This window comes from Lepisosteus oculatus, chromosome 5 (genome assembly GCF_040954835.1).
Source record: "Lepisosteus oculatus isolate fLepOcu1 chromosome 5, fLepOcu1.hap2, whole genome shotgun sequence".
Lineage (NCBI taxonomy): Eukaryota > Metazoa > Chordata > Actinopteri > Semionotiformes > Lepisosteidae > Lepisosteus > Lepisosteus oculatus.
Window position 1 is genome coordinate 14,710,320 of NC_090700.1, and position 24,366 is coordinate 14,734,685.

A 24,366-nucleotide genomic window follows, 5' to 3' on the forward strand; every position below is an offset into this window, starting at 1 on the left:
CTAGCTCTGCAGGCAACCCTACATTAAAAGCAGTCCAAAACAGTAACTCTTGGAAATATAAAGAGCCATAGGAGAGAAATGAAAAACAACTTCCATTGATGGACTTTTGGCTTACATTTTCCTTCACTCCAGAGAGTTGGAAAAACTCTTTATGAATTCTTTATTCATTTGGATGTTTTAAAGTTTTCTACAAGCAGCAATAGTTGAGTTGTTGACTACAATGCAGCTGCTCCTGTGTTTGCTAGACAGTGTGGCTGCAGTGCATCTGGCCAGCACTAAAGAACTTGAACTGTGGCGGCTTGCTTTTCTTGCTTTCTGAAAACGAAAAAAAAAAACAACATAAAATTTGTGAAAGAACATCTGAACTGACTATAAAATAAAACATTTGTTGAGTCACTGCAAATAATAGGTTAAACTTTCTTTCTATTAGGGAGACGTATAAATTGTACAGTAGATACTTGACTGACACTTAGAACCTATATTTGTACACACCCAGAGGAAATTCTTAAATTCCAACAGCATGTCAGGCAGAGAGATTTTCTAAATCTGAATGGTTAATTTGTTCATTGTATAATTAAATTAAAATCATTGATTGCCAGAAGGGAATGCTAAATTCCAGATGTCAGCTTAGCTAATGTGATTCCTACTGCATGTGAATCATAGCTCCTCAGTAGATGACTGTCAGATTCTCAAATCTCTTCTTGTATTGGAGGCTTCTTATTATTGCTGCCTAACATGTAAAACACTCCTGCAAAATATTTAAAACATCTGGAAAATGCAATGACTAATACCATCCACACATTACGGAAAACCACCTGTACAGCTGAGCTTATCTCTCTGAGACTGTTTTCTTCATCTTCCTTGAATGACATTTAATTGTCACCTTTGCGTTTGCAAAGGTCGCTTGAAATTGAACTTGATACAAAAATATCTTATCTCTGATCTGTGTGAACCAAAGGCTTTTTGTTTACTGTCACGCCAAGCAACAGGCTGATCTGGCATAAACAATAATATTCTTGATCTGGACATTTATTTTTTTTTCACTTCTTTTTGGACAGGACTGGATCACTATCGCCCAGAGGTGTTTGAGCACAGCAAGCGCCTTCTTCTTCACCTGCTGATTGCACTGTCTTGCAACAACAACTTCCAAGTCATTGCCTCTGTGCTGCTCCTTACCAGGGAGATGTGTGAGAGTAAAACCCTAACAGTGAAGGCTAACTACCAGCCAGAATACCTCTACACAGGTATGGAGCACCGGTGATCATATTCCCATCACTTTCACTTCTTCTTGCCTTCACAACAAAGACTTAAACTTCATTAATCCTAAGAGACATCTGTTTCAGAGGTTACAAAATGCTGAAGAAGTTACATATGTCCTTAATGATTTTCACAAAGAAAGAATAGATATGCTTTTCATTTGTGAATTCCTAGGCTTCCAAAACTGTAAAAAATAAAGATAATTCTTAATTCCAAAGAAGAATTAAAACATCATTTAAAAAGTCTTACCGAGAACTATAAAACATGGGTCTGTGTTGGACATACTGTTCCGACACATTCTGTCTTTTCTTGTACAGCTCTGTTACAACATCCCGGGCTGCTGAGACTTCTCAGGCAACGGGTGATTTGTTATCTCAAAGTAAACATTCGAGAGCTTTGCCAAAAACAATCATATGTACGGAACACATTAGAGGTCTTGATTAAAGCATTCCAGTCAGCTATTTTTATTATCTTGCTCAGAAGAAGCCATATGCAAAGGCGTAGGGTTTGCTGGCAGCAGTGTTGTTGGTATTTAATTTGTCGTACCACATTTCTGGCTAATTCTTATTTTCTAAGCCATTCTTGCTCTCTCTCACTATTTCAACAACATTTGCAGCCTTGATATAATACTATAATGAAAGGCACACATTTACATGGGCATTTTTACCCCTTTGCTGTTGAGTAGGTGTACGTATTGCATCCATGACCTCAATTTGCTATAGTCTGGGATGTCCCCACTGCTTGAGATTTGTCCTGACCCTAACTGTATAGTGGCCATACCATCAGCAGCCCCTGAACTGTAACCCCCATCGATCACATGGTGTCTTATCCTCTCTCCGGCCAGGTGGTTTTGACTTCCTGCGAGAATGCCAGGCCTCCCCGGTACCGGACTCTGGCCTAAGCTCCTCTTCAACCTCCTCCAGCATCAGCCTCGGGGGCAGCAGCAGCAATCTGCCCCAAATCTCCCAGGACATGGACGAGCTGGACACCTCCACTGAGGCCGATGAGAAGACCAATAAGCTCATTGAGTTCCTCACTACCCGGTACTAATCCACTTGAACTACTTTTTTTTTCTTACATTATAAGAAATGTTGTGGTTCACTCTGCACTTTAAAAAACAAGCCAGGATGCTGCAGGTCCGCTGTGGGTATCAGGCTAACGCAGTCTTCACACGTTTTACTTCAGGTATTATAGGGTTTCACATAACCTAATGTAAGTGAAAGCTCTTTGTGTGTTAGGAAAATCAGTGCTAAAGCAGAGGTATGTGGCTTGAATGCTAAGTCATGCAACACAAACCCCTTATTTAAATGTCACTTTAAGTATTTTATCTTTAAGTTCCTCATAGCAGTTACTTCAGTTTCTATATTGCCATCTAGTGTCATAAGTGGGAAATGAAGTTGATGACGTGATTAAGATGCTATAGGATTGATAAAATGCTGTTAGTAGTATTAATAAGTATTCCCTTTTCTGTTTTAGAATTACATGTATATGGTAGTAATTGCTGTATGTCTTTTTTCAAGATTGAAAGGGCAATTTAATGTTTAAACAAGCACAATATGACCGGTTTCTTTTTTAATAAATAACAGAGCATTTGGACCTCTGTGGTGCCATGAAGACATCACCCCAAAGAACCAGAACTCAAAGAGTGCCGAGCAGCTGGCAAACTTTCTCCGGCACGTGGTGTCAGTTTTCAAGGAGTCCAAGTCAGGTGAGAATAAAACTGTTTCCTGCCAGTGGTTGCCAATGGTTAGTTAAAAGGCTCCATATGTGCCATTAACCTTATCTTACTGCCAGTCATTTCTGACAAGATTACAATATTTCATAACAGCGATCTAACATAAACTCTATTTACAACCTACATGTACAGCTGCCCTATTTGAATTATACTAGTGTTACATTAGTGGTTTATAGATAGTAAATATGATACTGTCATCTGTGAATGCTGAGGTTAGTTCTCATCATTTGACAAAAGCTTCTAAACTCAATGTTGGCATTAGAACATAAAGTTTGCTTTTGTTGCAAAATACATTGTTCCATTAGAACAAACTCAGTTTGATCATGTTAATTTAGGACATTGCGGGCTGACTCCCTAAGCATTAATCTTGCAGTGTGTATTTAGCCTACCACTGGGATATTTCCGTTTGTGTCAGCTGAAAGTCAGCTCAAATCGAAGGTAGATTGTCATTTGTGCATTGTTGTTCCTGAATACCTGCTCATGAGTCAACAGAGGTCAAAGATTCAGAATATTTGTCAGGATGTTTCAGAAAAGCAGCAGGCAGAGGCAGGGAACACATTGTGAATTTGGAAGCAAGGCATGAATAAAGGCATGTATGAATCAATATATATGTATAATACCTTGGAAATGACGATGAATTTGATATACTGGAGGTGGAATTCTTCTGGAAGGTATAAGGTATAAGGACCTTTCCATTTTCTCTATCACAGAGAAAAGACTTCCTTCTTTAAATTTATAGAAAGGCATTTGTTTGAACTGTAAATTAAAGCATTGTAACACAGAGCTAATTATTAATGTCTTACTCTTGTCATTGATAGAGCTTTGAAAAGGGTCGGGAACAAAATTTCTATTGGATTAAAAGCAATGTATTCACAAGCCTGCTTCTTTACAATGTCACCTTTACAAGGGTGCACCACGTCACCAGAAGTTTGGTTGCCTCATTCTGAATCACAGAACATGGCTCTGCACATACCTGGAAATTTCCTCAATTTTGTGATGTAAATTGGAGGTTTTAAAAGTTACTGTGTACATTTTACTGTTATTGCAGGTTAAAATATACTCATTGTTGTCGATTCTTTCTAACCCCGAAATATAAAAATGGCGCTGCCGTTAACTGAGATGTCTGTCATGGGCACCTTCACTGAGATTGGTGCGCAGCTTGCTTCCAGCCTTTGAACAAAGCCCGTTGTCTGTGCAGATTGTCATCTCGAGCAGCAGCTGAGCGATGTGGCCCTGCAGACGGCGCTGTCCAGCTCCTCGCGGCACTACGCGGGCCGCTCCTTCCAGATCTTCCGGGCCCTCAAGCAGCCCCTGTCCTCTCACGCCGTGTCCGATCTGCTCTCCCGGCTGGTGGAGGTGGTAGGGGAACACGGAGACGAAGTGCAGGTACTTCCTTCCGGCCTGTTGTCTGCCTCCTCCCATCCATCCATTCAGGCCGTTCCCTGTTCATTGAGAGTCATGAAGCTGTATTTGAAATGGTTCTCACAGTTAGTGTAAATGGACAACAGTTGACACCCTAACCCTAACTTTTTTTATTTGGATTTTTTCACTCCACATTTTCGTAACAAAAGCTTCTTTTGCGCCACCTCTCCCATGTCCAATCATAGAAGAGCAGAGGGGAGGGGCTTGGAATGGTACCAGAGAGTGGCTTCGTACAATTGGCTGGTCAGTGGCAGCAGGCTCCTCCCCTCTGGGATTGATAGTGTAAACGGACAACATGTCATGTATTACATGTAGGATAGAACTTTATTTTCGTGTCTGTGACAGCCATGACTGCTGAAAATTTTATTATTCTAGCATGAATATAAATAACAATGTATGCCTTCAGTTTGTGGTAGATTTTGACATTTATTAATGTTATATAGAAATAAAGATGTTATAGGACTTTGTGAATATGCATTCAGTTTTCTTATTTTGTTGTCAAAATGGGTCGACCCTTTTAACAACACATTAGATGTGACTTCTTATACTGTATATCAAAGATGCAGGCTGGATCTGATCACATTTGTGTGGTTTGCCAATGCTAAAGGAATGGGTTGCTTATTGTGATGGATGATGTTGATTGCATAGACCTAAATTCCTGACTGTTATTATATAAACATCATGCTTTCAACTTATTTTTTTCTCAGTTCATGAGATCAGCTGGGTGTGTCTTCTGATTTTCCTACATGGAAAATGTTTTCAAACTTGCATTCCTAGAAAACAGAAATTGAGATTTCTGTATGGGCTAAAGCAAAATTCTAATTCTAATTCTAATTTTTTAAAGTATTTTTTGGTCATAATTTGTATGTTTTCCCTTGCAATTTGTCGGCTGTTTGACTCCAGAGAAGCAAAGCTCTGAGCCTTTTTCATAGTGCCTGTGCTCAGCAGTTGTCTGATGACTCTGTTACATTTCATTAATCCAGGGTTATGTAATGGAAGTTCTGCTTACCCTGGAGTCTGTCGTGGATAATTTGGCTGAATGTCTGAAGAATAATGAATTAATGGCAGTCCTGACGAGGTACGTCTGATTTTAGAACTAAAAGGTCAGAAGTGTCTTGTGAAAGGTGATTTCTTACATTTTCTAAAGTTTCTTTCTAGCCATTTTCCTGCAAAGCACACTGTCACTAAAGTAGTGCATAACATATTTACTTCTTACTTCTTCTTATTTACTTTTTTAACATGAAAAGGTGTATTAAAATGCAGCTCGCCTGTAAAATAAGTGTGACAATTAAAAAAAAAGATCAAATCCAATGTTAACATATCATCTCAATGATCCTCCTTTATTATTTAAATAATACAGAACATCTATACTTTAGAAAGTCTTGGAAAGGCAGCAAAAATGGTATTTAAAAAAACTGTAAATTGGTTCAGAACCTTTCAATGAAAAAGTGGCAAAAGACAAGGGTGATCTTGTAAAGGTGGATGGCTATGTTAGACTGGTGTCACAGTGCATAGCTAGCTTGATGTGTTTTATTGTTGGTGATGGTGTTAAAAGCAGGTCATCTTCACCTGATTTCCTAACCAATGGCAAGCTGACTTCAAACCGCAAGAGCACTGGGCAGCTGAACCTAATCCCTGGGCAGAGTGGGGCTGGCATGGGCACGGCAGAACGCAGCCGGCACCAGAGGAGCTACTCAGTGCCCAAGAAGTTTGGCGAGGTGGACCGGTTGTCAGACCCCCCCCGGAGCGCCACACTGGACAGGATCCAGGCCTGCACACAGCAGGGTGTCCTGAGCAAGACCCGCAGCTCCTCCTCCTTCTCCAAGGACAACATGGCGGACCCCACCAACGTCAACCACCCTGCCAACCTGCTGGCCACCATCTTCTGGGTGGCCGTCTCGCTCATGGAGTCGGATTTCGAGTTTGAGTACCAGATGGCGCTCAGGCTGCTGAACAAGCTGCTGGTGCACCTCCCCCTGGACAAGGCGGAGAACCGGGAGAAGCTGGAGAAACTGCTGGCGCAGTTGAAGTGGGCCAACTTCTCAGGACTGCAGCAGCTGCTGCTCAAAGGCTTCACGTCCCTCTCCACCACGGACCTCACCCTGCAGCTCCTCAGCCAGCTCACCCCCATCTCCAGGGTCCCAGTGGTGGACACCTCTCAAGCCATAGGTAACCACAGGCCGCCCCGTTCTGACACTGCACCGGCATGTAGAGCGGTACCCAGGCTGGACTTACCCTATTTAAGGGGGTCCAGTCTGGGAGAGCAGGCAGGGAGTGCAAGGCCAAAAAATAAAACTCGACTTGTGGAAAAAAGGACAGACTGCCCCGGTAGAAATGCATGGTGGGACAGGTTAAATACATACTATGCACACTTATTTATTAGCATGTCCCTTTAGAGAGATTGTAATACCAATTTGTCTTCGTCTATTGCTTTCTTACAGGTTTCCCCTTGAATGTATTGTGTCTCCTTCCTCATTTGGTTCAGAACTTTGACAGCCCGACTCAGTTCTGTAAGGACATTGCTGAAAGAATAGCCCAGGTCTGTACTCCAAGCTGAAAGGTCTTCTTCTTCATTATAATTATATTACAATTCTTGTGACTGGTTAATACTGGTTTTATTACAGGTTTTTATAGACAGAAACATTCCTGTTTATGTAATGATAAATTGCCGATAAATGATTAATGATTTATGATAAATCAAGCCTTGTTAAATATCATGTAAAGCAGTGTTTTCATCCACCTTGTCTTGGCTGGGGTAAGTCGCCCTGAGATTTCTTTCAGAACCTTACAGCAGTCCGGTATCTCCATGCTACTTACGAAGGAGGTTGTTTTTACAGCACATCCACCTCATGCAGCCTGATGCAATACTACACTATCACAAAGAGCACTGCAATCCACACAGCTCCAGCAACATGTATTGAAAGGCTGTAAAACTAAGGGCTGTAAAATGATTAAATATTCATTGATAAAATAACTCCAAACTGTTAATAGCAAACTGGTGCAATTTTTTTGGCATGCCAAACCCTAGGTCTGCTTAGAAGAGAAGAATACCAAGCTAACCAACCTGGCTCATGTCATGACCCTGTACAAGACCCACACTTACACCAGGGACTGTTCCATCTGGGTCAGTGTAGTGTGCCGGTACCTACATGAAGCTTTTTCTGACATCACCTTGAATATGGTCACCTACATGGCAGAGGTTTGTACTTCTTTGATTTCCATTTTTTATGACTTGTTGTCATCAGTGACATTTAAATTTTCATTTTTATAGACATGGAGAGGGAAAAATTGATTAGGTGTATGAATTTCTTCTTGTTGTTGTACGGATAGGTGGAATTAATCAAAATACTGTTTTAAAGCTCAAATCTTGGCTGTAAATTATGAGCATTCAAACGTCCAGTGGCATTTGCTGCTCTAGTTCTGTCAAGGTCCACTGTTGTCGGTAGAACAGCCTGTAGGTTTCCTGTAAATGTTTGACTTTGCTGATTGCAGTTGCTGGAGAAGGGCCTTCCCAGCATGCAGCAGTGCCTTCTGCAGATCATCTACAGTCTCCTCAATCACATGGACTACAAGGGGATTCCTGTCAAGCAGTTCAACATGGAGGTGCTGAAGACTATAGAGAAGTTTGTTCAGGTAAACATTTAAAATAGGGGCTATTACAAAACACCACCTGCACGTCAGCTTCACTTAAAGTCAGTTGGTTTAAAACTAATTTTAGTTTAGAAACCCATGTGTGACTATTAAATAGCATTTGTAGAAAACTATTTGATTTAATATATCAACTGTATATATTAATCGTGATTATCATTCTGTATTATTACCTATATTATCAATATGGTACATAAGCAGTTTTGGAGTCCTTATTTTGAAAAAAGAATTAGTCTTTCAGTGTGTTGACATGTTTTTGCAATGATCTAAACAGCCAGAATGACAGGATTTTAAATAGAATGCCAGTTATATTTATCTGTAGAAACTGCAAAAACTTACTTCAGTAAATGAAATGTTTTCACTTAAGCACTGTGCATTAACAAAGAACAGCATGTGAGAAGAGTTAAACTTTTTAAACTAATTGACTGTTGAATTATAAATGGATTACGAGGCAGAGTTCCCCAAATACTATTAGGAGTTGGTTTGTTTGAAATTCATGAAGGTGAAACTCTCAGATAAAATGAGGGAGTTAATGTCCAGCTGAGTAGAGATTTATGAAAGACCCAGCTATGCCATAATCTTCTCTTGAAGACAGCAGTCAAAGGAAGTTGTGATACAGGAAGGACACAGCCTTGCTGATTATTTACACACTGTTGCATGTTTTGAAGACAAACTAGCTAATAGGTCACAGTACTTAAGTTGTAGTAACTAAAGATAGAAGTTAAGTATTAAGTGATTTAAATTACAACATAGGCATATATTCTCTCATAAACATAGATTATACATGGGGAAAACTCTCCCGTTGTTAATTTAAAATACTGTATAGATTACAAGTGTTATCAGGTAATACAGTATGCAGTGCAGCTCAACTGCTTCCTATTTTGTGACTTGCACTCTTCTGTGCTCACTCATAATCAGCTCCTTTCTTAAAATGAAAGTTAAAGAAAAATCTGTTAAAGAATTGAAGAAATATTTTTACAGGTCCTAGAAATGATTGTATCAGAAGGGCATTTAACACTGATTAATTTGTTTATGGACATTAAAATTGAACACAGTTTGACTTGAATGAATTAACAGTTGTGGAAGTGGTGGCCAAAAACAGTTGAGGACATTTCAGTAGCATAGTCTTCAGTGATCCTCAGCTGCTGTTTTTTTTTTGTCTGGACCTGCAACGGCCTTCAAATCTGGCAAATGAGTCAGAAAGTAACAGAAGCCCCGTTTCAGCAAAGACAATTAGCATTTTCAGGAGTGTACATGACCTTGTACACGAGCAATAAATTCAACAGCACCACCCAGCACAACTATAAACACACTGCCCGACTAGTTGGCAGGCTCCCACACTGCACTCTTCTTGTCTTTTATCCTGAGTGCTTTGCCTCAGAATGAATGTTTGCAATGCTATGATGAAATGGAAGAGACCTAATTTTATATTTGTTAAAAATGAAACATATATACTGGATATAAAAGCATGATATATACAGCCAATGGTAATATTTCATATATGCTATTAAATTTGGTGGTTTGAGGTTATATACAGTATGTAACAGTAATTTTGCAATTAAGTAAAAGAATGTTCAGGAAGCTTGAAGAATGATATTATTTGTAGTATTTTCTGTCCAAATGGCATTTGAAGCAAAAATATAAACATAAACTCAAACTGCAGCTTTCCAAACACTCATTCTAATTGCTGTAGGCTTATCAGTGAAGCATTCAAGCTAAAATGAAGGAAATGATGTTGTTCCATTCTGGAAAACAGCTCCTTTACTGCCTGGCTTGTGTTGGTCTCTCAGAGTGTCCACTGGAAGGAAGCCCTCAACATTCTGAAGCTGGTGGTGTCTCGCTGCGCCAGGCTCTCCAACAAGGACATGAGCCGGGAGTGGGATAGCTCTTCCAAAGCCTTGCCAGGGAAGACTCTGGACTTTCACTTTGATATTTCTGAGGTACCCTGGCACCTGTTTCCCGAGCCATCAAGCTCGTGTAAAAACTCTTCCTCTGTTACTCCAGAGAGCCTATTCGGAGCAGAGCATGAGCTCCTCAGTGTACACAGAAAATAATGTTTAGAATGAAAAAATTAAACTTGGCAAGCATACCACTGAGCAATGTATCTGTATTTTGCTTTAACTTTTCTTAGTGGGCATGACACCGCTTGTTTTGCCTTGCCTAGTTCTTTAATCAGTTATACAAAAGGAAGTGTTTCTTTCCTGCAGCTTCATGTTCAGGATTCAGACAAAACTGACAGATCACAATTTCTGCCTAAACGTAAGGGGAATGGAGGGAATATAAAACAGTCTAACATCGAAAGAGATCATGAAGATACAAGCTTAGTAATGTGTGGGAACCAAACTGAGGCTATTTGTGTGGCTTAAGAATTCCAGGAAATGATGTCAACCCTCTGCAGCCCTTTGTATCTGACTAAGTAAAAGTCAGTCGAATGTTCAGCTGTGCTGGAAGAAAAAGCTGCAGACCAGTACAGCTACTGTACGCAGGAAGCCAGAATGGATTTTGTGTTCTGTTGTGCAAATGTGTTGATCCTTTTTTAAGATTTTTTTTTTTTAGTACATGACTTGTAGGGTGAGTGGAAATCAACTTAATTTAACGGCAGGTGGCACCAACCAAAAATGTGCAGGCACTTCTGAGCCCTTCTGCCAGGCTCCTTTTTCTCGTTCATTCCAGCACCTTCACTGACAATTGCTGCTACAGGGACAGTGATGGAGTGCTGCCTTCCTCTGGGGATTAAAAAAAAAATTGATGAGCTGCTCAGTAATTAGCCCTGTTTAGCACTGCTGCAGATTGAGACGAATAATTGTTCTGCGTTCTGCTTTTGGAGTGACTTCTGCGCAGGGCCACTGAGTCTGAGCACCTGTTGTCTGTCCCCCCTGGCAGACTCCCGTAATTGGCCGGAGGTACGATGATCTGCAAGGGTCATCGGGCCGGGATGGAAAAAACCGGGTCATAGCTGTGACCCGCAGCACCTCCTCTACTTCCTCAGGGTCCAATTCCAATGTGCTGGTGCCCGTCAGCTGGAAGAGGCCGCAGTCTTCACAGGTAAGGGAGAACCAAGGAGGGAGGGGATGAGGAGATCAGTGTTCTGAGGCGTGAAGGCCGACAGATGCCATTGCAACCACTTGAAATTAAATACCAAATTCTCTCTCCCCCTCACTGTACAGCCGGAGCATATTCAACTAGTGTTTGCTCATTTGACTCATGTGATATGCCTCTACTAGAGTCACTGCCAGATAACCTATTTAAACTCTGTGAAATGTCTTATAATAATCTGTGTCTGTAATTCGAAAACACAGAGGTGGGAAAGTTCAGGTCTGCTGATATTAAAACCTTTTAACATGCCATGGAAGTCAGTGCACACAGGAAATGCCTTATTATGTGGGATATAAATTGTGTTTGTGTGTTGACATGTGAGGTATTTCCTGTTAATCCAATATGAACCTTTACCCTGAAGGAGGAATAAACTGAGATTATGTACTGTATGCAGAAGCTCTGAGGCTTTATTGTGGAAATTGAGTTGTGTATGAGTGGTTTTCAAACCCTTGGAGTTCTTGCATTTTAATTTGTAAGTTTCTTTGGTTTCTAGAAGAGAACCCGGGAAAAGATTGTTACTGTGCTTTCCCTGTGCGGACAGGAAGTCGGACTCACCAAAAACCCTTCGGTGAGGACATGATACCTTGAGGGTTTTCTTTTTAAACTTGAAAACTGCACTCATTTTACTAAAACTATTATATATTGTTTCTTTTTAGCTGAACTTTAATTTGTACAGTAATTGCCAAAATGATTTTCATCAAAGGCCGAGGGCAACAGATAAAAATAAAATTTGCTAATATCTGTTACCGGCATTTGAAATATAGTTCTGTTAATGTTAAAAAGTTAATAGTTACTGTATATACTTATGTTAAAAAGAAGCAGTTAATTCCCAGAAAAATCCATGTATAGTGTAATGAGATATATCACTTCAGTTTAACTTAGTTTTGCCATTAACAGTATTTCCAAAACTAATCTGTATTTTTACAGGTTATATTTTTTCTAAAATGTGTTCAATTGATTTCAAACTCAATTGGAAGGTGAAAGTCCCAATGCATTTAACATGTGAATATAAACTGAATGAAGTGACCATACATTAGAGAACTTGGCGGAGCGGTGGCGGAGCTGGAAGGTTGCCGGTTCAAATCCCGCAGCCGGCAGGGAAATCCTACTCTGTTGGACCCCTGAGCAAGGCCCTTAACCCCAACTGCTCCAGGGGTGCTGTATAATGTGCTCTGACCCCAAGCTTGTCTCCCTGTCTGTGTCTCATGGATAGCAAGCTGGGGTATGTGAAAAGACGAATTCCTAATGCAAGAAATTGTATAGGGCTAATAAAGCAACATTATCACATTATCATTCTAATAAGAGGGAACACCTTATTTGATTCTGGCTGTTGTCATATTACCACACTCTATTTCTCTGTCCTTGCAACTAAACAGTCACACAAAAGGTTGTTGTTAGCTCCAGAGCTGGTTTATTTTCTGTGTGTGAAGTATGCAGACTCTCGTGCAGACCTTCAATGAATGAGCTCCTTGGTTTCAGGTCATTTTTTCTTCCTGTGGGGACCTGGACCTGATTGAGCACCAGCCCAGCCTGGTGCCCTCTGAGGACGGTACCCGGGACCAGGACAACATGGACGACACCACCAGCGAGCAGCAGTTCAGGGTCTTCAGAGACTTCGACTTCCTGGATGTGGAGCTCGAGGATGGCGAGGTAGGCCCGTCGTTCTGAGAGCTCTGTGACCGATGTTCTCTTCCGGCTTTTCTACATGAAAACTTTGGACTGTTTGGAATTTATTGAATGAATGAGCTGAATAATTCAGCTTGATTTTGACAAAACGAGGAAGATACAATAACATTTCTAACCTTTTAATACAGAACATTTGTATTAAAGTAATATTTTTACTAGAAACTATTTAGAAATGAAAATCTGACAAGACTCCAAAATATAATTTTCCTTTGCTTTTGAGCTATAGCATCTTTAAAATACTGAAAGTATTTAGCCCTTGTGCAATAGGTGACTTCTGGAACAACATTTGGATACAGTTATTGCACACTTCAGGACATAGTGTAAGTTGCATTGAGTTTAAATGCAATAGCCTTCGTCAGTGGTTTTGATTTTGAAGAATATAAGAACAGCATGCAGTGCAACAAGAACGTACCTTAGAAAACAGGAGAAAGAGCAGACTATGTTTATGTTCATGTTTTGTGTTGGCACACTATGTTTTTGTCATATTTCACTTTACAACTGACAGTGCAAATGGAGTTAATGATTTTTTTTAAATTCTGCTCTAACTGCCATTCTGTAATTCTCTGTAATGTGGTTTCTTTTTCTGTTTTTTGTTTGTGCCATCCAGGAGCTTCAGGTAAGTTGAGTATTGTGCAGTGCTGGAGTTGTGTGCTGGAGCAGGGAGAGTGTGTGTCAGACATACAGTAGTCTTGTATCACATTTGTAGGTTACTCTGTTTATGTACATCATATGTATAGGACAGTGCAGCTCTCGCATTCAGTGCATGCTCATCCAGTGTCTGATTATGATTGCTTTGGACATTGCCAATATGTTTTTCTTTTTGCTTAACAAAAGTAAGAATAATTTAATAATGACTGAGCATTACAATGATGATTAAGAACTAATAGTCACAGGAAAAATGCATGCCAGCACTAGGCCCTTTTTAACATCTATGCAGTCTGCCTTCCAGCTTGTATATTTTAATTTCAGGTGTATGTGTGCTTGTTTGTGATTTTTAGTGGATTGTTTTATTTACTATAAGGTCATTTACCTATGAAACTTAATTTCAAGAAGAGATCCTGAGGCTGCAGTGAAATATACTGAATATTGATCTTCATATAACATGGTCACCGCAGGATCAGATTTAACCATTTATTTTAATTTATAGCGAAAGGGTAAATATCTGAAGGAATTTACTTTTTACTTTTCAGAGTTTTTTTCTCAATCAGATGTAGGATAGCTCACACAAATAAGTCATCATTAATATATAGACAGTACCATCTCAGAAAATACAAAAAAGTATTGTTAACAGCTTGATGGAAACATTTATACAAAATCTTTGAAGTAAAAAACAATTTACTTGTGGAGACTTTTAACATGACATAATAATATGCAATAATAGAGCTATCTCAATGAATGCTTTTGCTAACATCATGCAGTTAGTTTAACAAATCTGGTTGTAGTGACTTAATGCACTTAAAATCAAACATGCACAGGCTGCAATAACCATATGGTCGAGTAATCCCAGTCTGAGCAGTAGAAATGTTCTTTGTCATTTAGATGCGTTGTAGGCTAAGCTGATTGAATCAGTCATCTAGTGAAATCACGACAAAGCAGCATAAACATACATTTTCACTCAGATTTCAGGTTTGGCATCAATTACCTATAGCCAACATGTACCGAACCACTGAAACCTAAATTGTGCTGCATTCATTTTTTTATGCTATTTTAATGACACACTTAAAAAATAAATTGCTAATCCAAAATCAAGTCAGCATGCATTTCCAGTACAAAGTTCTGTATTAACCAGCAGAACATTCTTTTTTATTGAATCTGAGCTTTTTAAAGTTTACTAAAGCTCCTACTTCATGCTGCTTGAATAAATTTAACAGTGTGCTTGAATTTCTTGACAAAAGTCTGGACTTTCGTAATTATCAGGTATTAAATCCAGTTAATGTACAGCACCTGCGTTTTTCTTCAAAAAAGAAGTTTTTCTCTTAAAATAACTATCAAAAGGAAGATGCGCCTTGCAGCTTGAGCTGGAACTTTGCTGAATTTGGACAGCTACTGACAGCCACGGTTTATGTCCTTACCAAAAGTGACATGGGACCGAATCGAATCAGGGAGTACTGCAGATAGACTACTGGGGTTAGAAAAAATGCAAATATTTAATCAGAATGGCAAAGGCTTAATGGACCTACTGCCATTTTTTGTTATGCTGCTTGATCGGCTTACCTTGAAACATTCTTGGTAGACTGTGTGCCCGAGCGCCTTTTTTCATGCAGACTGCGGAAAGTCAGGAAACCCGTGTCGTGGGGTCGGTGCTGAAAGGTGCGCTGTTTTGCAGGGCGAGAGTGTGGACAACTTCAACTGGGGAGTGCGGCGCCGCTCGTTGGACAGCCTGGACAAGGGGGACCTGCAGCTCCTGGAGGAGAGCCAGTATTCCGGCAGTACGCCCAGCCTGGGCAAGATCAACCACGAGGACTCGGACGAGTCCTCCGAAGAAGAGTCCCTCACCGCCAGTCAGATACTCACGCGTTCGCAGCTGGTAAGTCGCTGTTTTCCTTTTTTACCCTTGTATTTTAGAAAAATTGCAAAAAAGGGGAGAGTCACGTGTAGTGTTTCTCACAGCATTCGTGAACGTAATGCTATAAAGCATAGGAGAAGAGATATCATAAGTATGGCTTCTTTTTTTTAACTGGATTGTCATAATCTTTGGTGTGTTGTGGTGAAACATGTTTGCATTAATGTGTCTGTCTTGACACCCAAAGTTAAAAATAAAGACCACACATTCCTGTGGCCCCACCTGTTCCTTGATGTCCAATCAGCACACACTTAGTCCCTTCCTCCATTACTCACTGGCTGATTCCAGAAGCTGGCTGTTTGCTTTCATTGTGCTAACAGTGCCATTCTCCAACTGATTTAAATACTGCAGTGTGCCTAGTATGAGCTCCCTGTGTGGGCAATTAGTCTAAAATGCATTGTGGCAAGGAAAATACTTCTCTTGCACTTTCCCTGTCTCTGCATATACTGAATGGTATAATAAGCTTTAGGTTTTAGGAGTAGAAATGTCTCAGTCGTTTTGACAGTGCGTTCTGGTTAATTGCTGGATAGTAGAATTGACTGGGTTAAAGGGTGGCAGAACCTTAATTTTCAGGTCAGGTTCCTGCCATCTTAGCAGGTGTTTTGTGTGTGTGTTTTTTCCATCATGTTACAGTACTGTTGTTCTTTTGCCAGGGCTCTGTAATCTCAAGAGTCCAAGTACAATATTGCTTTTATCATTAAAACGTCTGATTAAAATCAAATTATCAGCAAAACATTGGATTAAAATGTTGCCACACTGAACTACAAATGATGACCTATGGCTTGGCTTGCTTGATTTGTGTCATTGCAGACCATGAACCTCTCTCCCTCTGAGGAGACGAACCACACAGACTCCCTGTCCACCTCCTTTGACACCACCTCTGCTGATCCACACTCCCTGAACACCAGAACTCCTAGTTTCGAAGTCTCTCTCCCTGAAGACTCTAATCAGCGGGTGACTAAGGGGTTGATTGGGAAAGATCTGTGGGGGAATGCTAATTTCTGTCGCACTCCCATCTTTGCCATATTTCCTGATGCTGCTGAACAGGACATGTTGTAATGCCGGCGTCTGTGTGGGGCAGGGTTTGGCACAGGGGGAGTTGAAGGTTTGGTGGGGGGTTGTGTGGTTGATGGGGGTGGAGGTGGGTAAATTTCTGTGCGGTCTCCTTAGAAATGACATGCCAGGTCAAATAGGGTCTTACCTTTCAAGTGTCTGTAATATCTGCATGTAAAACAAAAGCTTAAGCACTTTAAATAAGCATTTGCACGTCACGCTTTGCTCTCTAAATCCTTTTCTTTAGGCTAAGCGCTGCTTTCCTTTGCATTCTCTGGGCCGACTGGGGTCTGGGTACGGTAGCTACAGGGAGGGATTCTTGCTTACTCTTTGAATAAGGCAATGTGCACAACTATTCTGTGGGCAGCTGCATGAAAGGGAAAAGAATCTGCTGGTTTCTTGGAAAACAAATACAGGAGTTGTACACATTGCCTTGTCGTACATTTTTGTACCACAATATGAAGTTCTGGTCTTGAATCTTTGCTGAATTGGTATCATTTCACCACTCCTGGGGGCATAAAAAGCCACATGGATTGACTCTGTCCTTTGGAAAAGGTCAGTGAAACCATTAATCCTTTCAATTAGTACTAAAAACCTTAAGCCAGAAATGCAATGTAAATGTTTATTTGTAATGCTTAATGAGCAGTATAAAAAAGCACTGTTTCAATTATATAACTCTTATTTATTAGTGTTTTTTAGTGCATCAGACCACTTTACTGCTTTGTAAAGTGCTTTCCTGTAACACCTACTGTAACTGGCAGAGGTGACTACCACCTTAAGTTATTAGAGATGCTAGTGGATCAGTTAAAAAGCCATAGTGCTGTGGATTGTAAGCAGTGCCTCTTCCAAGACTGAGCCAGCATCCCTCACCATCAGGTTGAAGTCTCAGCCGAGGACGAAGATACCAATGTCCACGAGGATGACCTCTCTCTGTCCGTCAGCGAAGTGCCACCTGGCTTTGAAGGCAGCGACAGTTTCCCATTAGAAATGGCTCAGGGAGAAGACAAAGGGGATGTGGATCTTGAGCACACAGGCCTCCCAAGGTACACAGCTTCATAGCTACTTGCACTTGAGCGTGTTTCGTCTGTAAACTGCACTACATCTCAATGCGTTTTTGACATTGCCAGAAATGATTCAGACATGAGCATTAGAGTGATTCACAAAGCATTTGCTTTGCCACAAAATCATCTGGAAACTAGGACAATTTGATAACCTATACAATTTATTAATATATTGATAAAGAGCAGACAGGTAAGAATAAATTAAAACCTTTTTATTTAGTGTATTTTCATAGCAGTTTCTACTTACTTTCAGTTCTGAAACGGGCTCGTTTTGTAGTGGAGCTACAGACTGCCTTCACAGACTAAAACATCCTGTTTTGAAGAGGCTGACATGATGGCTTTGTCACCATGTTCTCAGTTCTAACTCAGTGCAGTGATCTCTGCTATTATGCGAGTTGCCAAACCGCGAATTGCCTCATACGCGATTGATAAATAGGGGAAAGATGTCTGTATTACACGAAACTCACGTTGGGTTCTACACGATTTCATCCCCGATGTTTACGTTTTGCGTCGTGGAGTTACACAACCGAACGAGGTGGTCCGTGGAGGAATGATGCTCAGTTCCCTCATGTGCTTTGTTTTGGAAGTGCTAATTGGGAGATGCTCATCAGTTGTTGTGCTATTTTCACTAAATCTTCTGCATTGCTGTAAATATGAGTGGATAAGGTGACAAGAATGTTTCTAAGAAGCGTGCTGGTGATAAAATTTCAGGTGGTGAACATCACTTTTTTTCAAGATGAAGTCCTAAATTTACTGTAGTATTTCTTTCTTTATTATGAATTTAACATGTATTTAAACTGCGTTAACATTTTTATTAGGATAATTATTACATGTGGTAAAGCTTTGGTTAGGTTTTGAGTGGTCTGCCCCTAACCCTATTTTTCCCATAAGCCCTGTTATTTCCATTGCGCGATGTTGCAAAAAGCGAGGTTTTACAGGAACGCATCTATCGCATTATAGCAGAGACACCTGGAATTCCTGTATTGGCGTTATGTATTGTCAAATACAAGAACCAACTGACCGCAGAGATAGTAGGTTTAAAGTAGGTTATGCAGCATGGTACTGTAAGTCCCCTGCTAAGCGAGCAGCGATTTGTATGGTCAGTTTCAGAGAGGAGAGGGAGGACACACAAGAAGCCCGGGCCTCTCCACTGCCCTCCCCCTTCTTCTCTGCCATCCTGGCTGCCTTCCAGCCCGCAGTCTGTGACGACGCCGAGGAGGCCTGGCGCAACCACATCAACCAGCTGGTGTCCGATTCCGACGGCTCCTGTGCCGTCTACACATTTCACGTCTTTTCCTCCTTGTTCCAGGTGAGGAATAAGACGGCATCCCCACTTCATGGAGTGGTGTAGTTCAATCCTGTTTTTAGGCAACTGTGGAAACTTATTCTTCAGGCGAACTCCAGACACCTTATCCTAAAATCTGTAGAAGAGCAATAGTGTCTGGTACTTAAGAACTACTTCAGTACTGGGCCCAAGGTTTTAGTTTAAATTTAGACCAGAAGGCTAGAAGCTACTTTTCCATTGTCAATTTTAATTTAAAAAATAAATATTTAGAAGTATTTGAAAATTTTAGTGAGCACTTATGTTACTCCAGTGAAATAATGGTATTTCGATTTCTTTCATCTTCTTTATTCAACAGTTTGTTTTCAGTTATTTTAGCAAGACTGAAAAGAATATCAAGGCTTTTCTATGTACAAATTAGTGTTTATTGACAGACAATAGTTTAGAAAACCTTCTGTGTAGCCCGAGTTGGCCTGTGATATGATGAATGATAACACTTGCCCCAGCTGGTCTTGAAATGTAAACGTGTAAAAAATATTGTGCTTCCCAGAATATACAAAACAAGTTCTGCTCCTTAACCTGTGATGCTGCTGGTTACCTTGGAGATGGCCTTCGTGGGATAGGGTCAAAGTTCGTGAGGTCTTCCCAAATGCTGACATCATGCTCAGAGTGCCCCACACTCTTTGTAGATGCAGATACTGTGAGTATTGTGTATGCCAATTAAAGAAATACCTCAGTCAGGGTCTTTTTTAATTGTCTGCCCTTCATTGTAAATCTTCATTGCTATCTGAAAACATTGAAAAAGTTCACTCATTCACCAGGTCTGGCATTGTTGGCTCTTATCAGATAACTACTGTAGTATAGCTATTCCTGAATGAAAAATAATGCCCTCTGTCTTTTGATCTGTATTATTTTTAAGGGACAATGCTAAAACTTTAAAATGTTGTAAATTAAAATGTAGTAATGAAGGAATCATTTAGAAGGTTGCTCATTATAAAACATATTTTGACATTAATGGGACCGTCTTCTCTCTCATTGTAAAGATTTGAGGATTTATTTTTGTTGTTTTCTTTTTTTGCTATATTTTTCTTCCAGATCATCTCTTACGGGTTATTAGAGAAGATGAAGTTTAGCGTACTTGAGCTCCAAGAATATTTGGACACCTACAACAACAGGAAAGAAGCAGCCATTTCAGTAAGGCCTGCTCATTTACCACAGTGATTTCTCAAGGTTTTGCAGAAAAGGAGCCTTTCAGACTGACTGACTATAGCTGTCAGCACTTTGCTTTGCTATTTTACTGGTCCAAGGACAAACTTCCTCTATTGAAACCTTACTGAGCAATGAGAAATTTAGAGTTGGCATTGATGTGGTGACATTCCGAAGGACTCCTTCAGTCCTGAAGCCACTTCAGTTACCATGAAAGCCTGTTGGGATTCCTACATACTGAGCAAACAATGCTCTGGCAACCAAGTCTTCAATGCCAGTACAAGCAGAACAAGATATACCACCTGTAATTGCTTTCCTAGCAGATCATGGCTGCAGCAGAAAAACACTACTATCTTGGTGTCTATGGCATTCTGTCAAAATATGTTTGGAAAAGGGCGTGCTAAAGATTCTTCGCTATTAAAGATGTAACACACAACTGTTTTCCATTCCCAGTAAGGAACAGATTATCTCCCATAACAACTCATGTCAATCACCTCATGATTATGAAGGAAGAGCTACTGATCCTTGCTTTATTGGCAAATCAAAATACATCTAATAATTGCGGCCAGGATGTCAAAAGACATTTATCGATTATGAAATAAGACATTTATTGATAAAGAAAAAGGCATTTTAATTATTAAAAAAAGGTCATGGAAATCAGTCTGTTCATCTCTTTTGATTAAACACCCTGATAAAAATAACCTTTAGATGACCCATAGGTTTCTCTAGAAATGTACTGATTTGCAGCTTCCTTGTTTTCACAGTGGTTGAGAAATTGCAAGGCAAGCTTTCCCAAGGGCTCGGGGGATGGAGTTATTACTTATCAGCCAGGAGACTCAGAGGAAAAGGTAGGAAATGTGATCTTGTTATAAAAATAGTGATGTGTACCTGAAGCACTCTGCAAATTTTAAAATCACTGCACAATTTATGATGACACTAGCTGAGTAAATGTTAACATTGATAACATTTGACATTGACATTGAAGAATTCAGGTAACTGGAGCTTAGTTTGATGGTTATTGTGCAGTTTTTAGAGCATGGTATTGACTATACCTGAAGCCTGGAAACAGTAAATGTTGTGTACAGAGTATTTTAGCAGAATAACGATTCACTCAACTTGCTTCTGAATTCAACCAATTCAAAATATATTGGGAAGAAACCATCCCCATTTTAAATACTGCACATTGTGTCAGTCATCAAAGCATTATTAAGCTTGAATTATTTTTAGAAAGAACTAACTACTGTTGACACAATTCCTAGGAAATCTGGCACTCTGTCCTTCTGCCCAAGCTTATTTTTATTGTTTTTATGGTGGAATAATGCTTACAGATTACATATTTCAGGTGATAGGAAAATGTAATACTAACGTATTCCTGTGGTAATTTGGAATGATTGTCTGAAATATGCACCAATTCATTTAATTATTTCTCATACTGAGTTTACACATTGTGTACCTGGAACCTAACAGATTTCCATTTATTTTAAAACAAAGCCCAATTTCATTACTTTGTAGTTCCAATGTCAAATAAAAGTGAATTGTGAGATGAGGAAAAGGGATAAATGGAAAAACAGCTACTTTCTGTCGGAGATGGTTGAAGAAAATTGTAGTTTTCATTGTTTATTTGCTTTGGATATACTCTTATTCACAGTGAATTATAATTGTATATTGCCTCAAAGTAAAGCACAGAAAATGATAATAAAACACAAGCTTACGATTTATAAACACATATCATAACAATCAGAAAAAGATGAATGCAGGTGTCTGATGATGAGGTAATTACAACACATGCTTAGCAAGGAGGATGATTTACAATATATCAATATGAAGAGTACTACAGATAAGCACGTGGGGTTGGTAATCTTATTAAATGTTACTAAAAACAGCAAAACAAGCTAAAAGAAACTTGTTTCCCCTAACGCTAATCTGCTTTCATCCTAGTTTGATAAATGGTGCAACAACTTGAGAACTAGTAGTTTGTGTTTTAGTATTGATTAAGAAAATGCTGCTAATGAAACATGATCTGTATTTTCTATCACTCATGCCACAGTGCGGAGTATTAGAGTTTTTGTGTCCTGTCCAAAGGGTTCTGGGTTCAATTCTGTTATTACTAATCCAAAATGACTTCCAGTATATTTTTACCCATTTGTGCAGCTAACGTACTGATACTTTTACTTTCCTTGAACATTATTTAACTTTTTGAGCTAAGTTGATATCATGTGTAAATTAACAAGGATAAATGCAAGAAGGAGCAGCTAAAATTCCATATAATTTGACTAACAAAAAAATGACAGAAAGCCTTCCTGATGTCTAATGTATAATTTCATTAAATGGCAAACTCTCCATGTTCCTATATAAAAAAATAACAATGTAATTTGGTTCATTAAAGACTGTATTGCTATCTAAATTGATCTTCTACGTTTCCCCTACTTTTTTCTATGATGATTACAATAACTCTTGAGTAGTTCTGTGAGTGAAATACTTTCATTTTTCCTTGTATCTGTCTACTTGGCTATGAGCTTGTCTGGATAACCCTAGCTGCCAAGCATTACATTGATTCCTTCATTCTGCTCTGATCAGTTTGACAGTGTGACATCTGAACTCTGCTGGGCAGAAAATGGATTTTCAAGCAAATGCACCTCCCAGGCAGGTGCAGTAAAATCCCTCCACTTCAATTCTTGTAAGAAATCCACAGTGTATCATTTTAAGTTTGAATTAAGGTGGCCAAGAGAGGACACGCACAAATAATCAGTCCTCCTTCTAAACATTTAGAAGAAATCTGTGAGATTTAAAACCTGATTTTCCCCATCGGGTTAGTAGAAATAATCTGAACTAGGTTTTCCCAGCAGAGTACCTGTTCATATAAAAGGCACGACTGCTTTCCTGCTTTGCTTGAGAAAGACAACCGTGAGGGCAATGCTCCCTCTGTGACTGTTTTGATGTAGCTGTTTGGAAAGCTCTGTTTACACCAACAGCTTCTCTTTCCTTGCATGTTCTATGAAATCAAAACATTATGATTACTGCTAATACTGTTGTCATCTGAATGGGATTGTGCTAAACTGTGCATGCTCTTCATTGATTTTCTATATTTTCTTCCTCTCACCTTTTTGTATCCTATCACATGCTTGCTGTGTAGCAAATGGAATCTCTGGCAGTAAGTTCAAGAACAGTTTTTCAATCTTTCCAGGCAATCTTTTTTGGTGGGATAAAGAAAAGATTGCCTTTTCAGACGATTATTGACGTCCTGCTACGTTTTCTTTTAAAAAACCTTCTTGTGCTGTTTGAGTTATTGCTCCTCAAATAAAAATGGTGTCACAAAAATTCTGGCTTCCAAGAAGTTCCTGACTTCTCTAGTTCTGAAGGGAGAATTCAAGTAGTATGTTCAAAACCTTGAGTTCAAGGTCCGACAGTTTGCTTTTTTGTATAAAACAGCACATTTACAGAAACACACCGGGACAAATGTTTTTCAAATGTCTTGCACTTTTTCTAATGCCTTCATTTCAAATGTGGTTCAAATTTGAATCTGACATGTCAATAGCTTTATTTTCCTAAAATAAATAAAATGAATCTATTATAGGGCATATTTTTTTATACTTTTCTTATTTTAAATCAAGCATAGTGAAAAAAACACTCAGAGATATTTAACTGCCTGTACTTCATTTAGCATATTAATATCGGTAGCGTGCTTCTCTGAGAAAGGGATTTAAAAGCATTTAATCTGCCTCAAAGAGGATAAAAAGTATATCTGTCATGCACCAAACATTGTTGTGTGTAGAAGTTATACCTAAAAATATAATAGAAACATTCGTTTTTATTGTTCATAGAAATAAATGTTTGGAGTATTAACTGTACTTCTATGTTTAATTCCTGTTTGTAAGAAAGGCCTTTTTATTTGTTGTCCAACCAGCAACTGGAGCTGTGTCAGCGGTTATACAAACTCCACTTTCAGCTGCTGCTGCTTTTTCAATCCTACTGTAAACTCATTGGACAGGTCCACGCCATAAGCTCTGTACCAGAGGTAGGCTGACTTCATTATTCTCCTTCCTCACATACTTGCTCACTGGGTGAACAAAGAAATCATTACTACGGCTCAGCCAGAACAAGGCGCAGTATTCTGCATGAAACACCCCGTTCATTATTTTTCATTGAAAGTTACGGGGGGGGTTGAATTGGTTTAAAGTCCTGAATACTTTTTTCCCCAAAAGTTCATGCTTTAAGGATTTAATAAATAGTGATATTCAAAGAGTTCTGTTGAGAATTTTTTCTTTTTTTTACACGTACCTCAGGTATACAGAGATTTTCAATTCTAAACACAATTATTTACTTTTCACAGTGACCTTTGTCAGGAGTAAGTTGCTTC

At 39.5% G+C, this 24,366-nt stretch overlaps 1 protein-coding gene across 10 annotated transcripts in view; it reads left to right on the forward strand.

The window, feature by feature from the left end:
* Positions 1-24,366, forward strand: part of fryb (furry homolog b (Drosophila)) — a 115,186-nt gene that overhangs the window by 86,864 nt on the left and 3,956 nt on the right. For 5 of the 10 annotated variants that reach the window (XM_069190145.1, XM_015341861.2, XM_069190141.1 and 2 more), the window contains exons 39-60: positions 1,059-1,244; positions 2,102-2,300; positions 2,844-2,965; positions 4,191-4,378; positions 5,398-5,492; positions 5,970-6,583; positions 6,856-6,953; positions 7,443-7,613; positions 7,907-8,047; positions 9,853-10,002; positions 10,946-11,107; positions 11,652-11,726; positions 12,638-12,808; positions 15,171-15,371; positions 16,218-16,361; positions 17,337-17,503; positions 18,626-18,830; positions 19,354-19,503; positions 19,899-19,997; positions 20,774-20,857; positions 23,143-23,160; positions 23,914-24,024. In XM_069190145.1, the coding sequence (XP_069046246.1) occupies positions 1,059-1,244; positions 2,102-2,300; positions 2,844-2,965; positions 4,191-4,378; positions 5,398-5,492; positions 5,970-6,583; positions 6,856-6,953; positions 7,443-7,613; positions 7,907-8,047; positions 9,853-10,002; positions 10,946-11,107; positions 11,652-11,726; positions 12,638-12,808; positions 15,171-15,371; positions 16,218-16,361; positions 17,337-17,503; positions 18,626-18,830; positions 19,354-19,503; positions 19,899-19,997; positions 20,774-20,857; positions 23,143-23,160; positions 23,914-24,024 (3,551 nt within the window). Of the gene's footprint in view, positions 1-1,058; positions 1,245-2,101; positions 2,301-2,843; positions 2,966-4,190; positions 4,379-5,397; positions 5,493-5,969; positions 6,584-6,855; positions 6,954-7,442; positions 7,614-7,906; positions 8,048-9,852; positions 10,003-10,945; positions 11,108-11,651; positions 11,727-12,637; positions 12,809-15,170; positions 15,372-16,217; positions 17,016-17,336; positions 17,504-18,625; positions 18,831-19,353; positions 19,504-19,898; positions 19,998-20,773; positions 20,858-23,142; positions 23,161-23,913; positions 24,025-24,366 lie in introns of those variants that run through there. The other 5 variants (XM_015341862.2, XM_015341865.2, XM_069190142.1 and 2 more) reach the window with 4 other exon arrangements.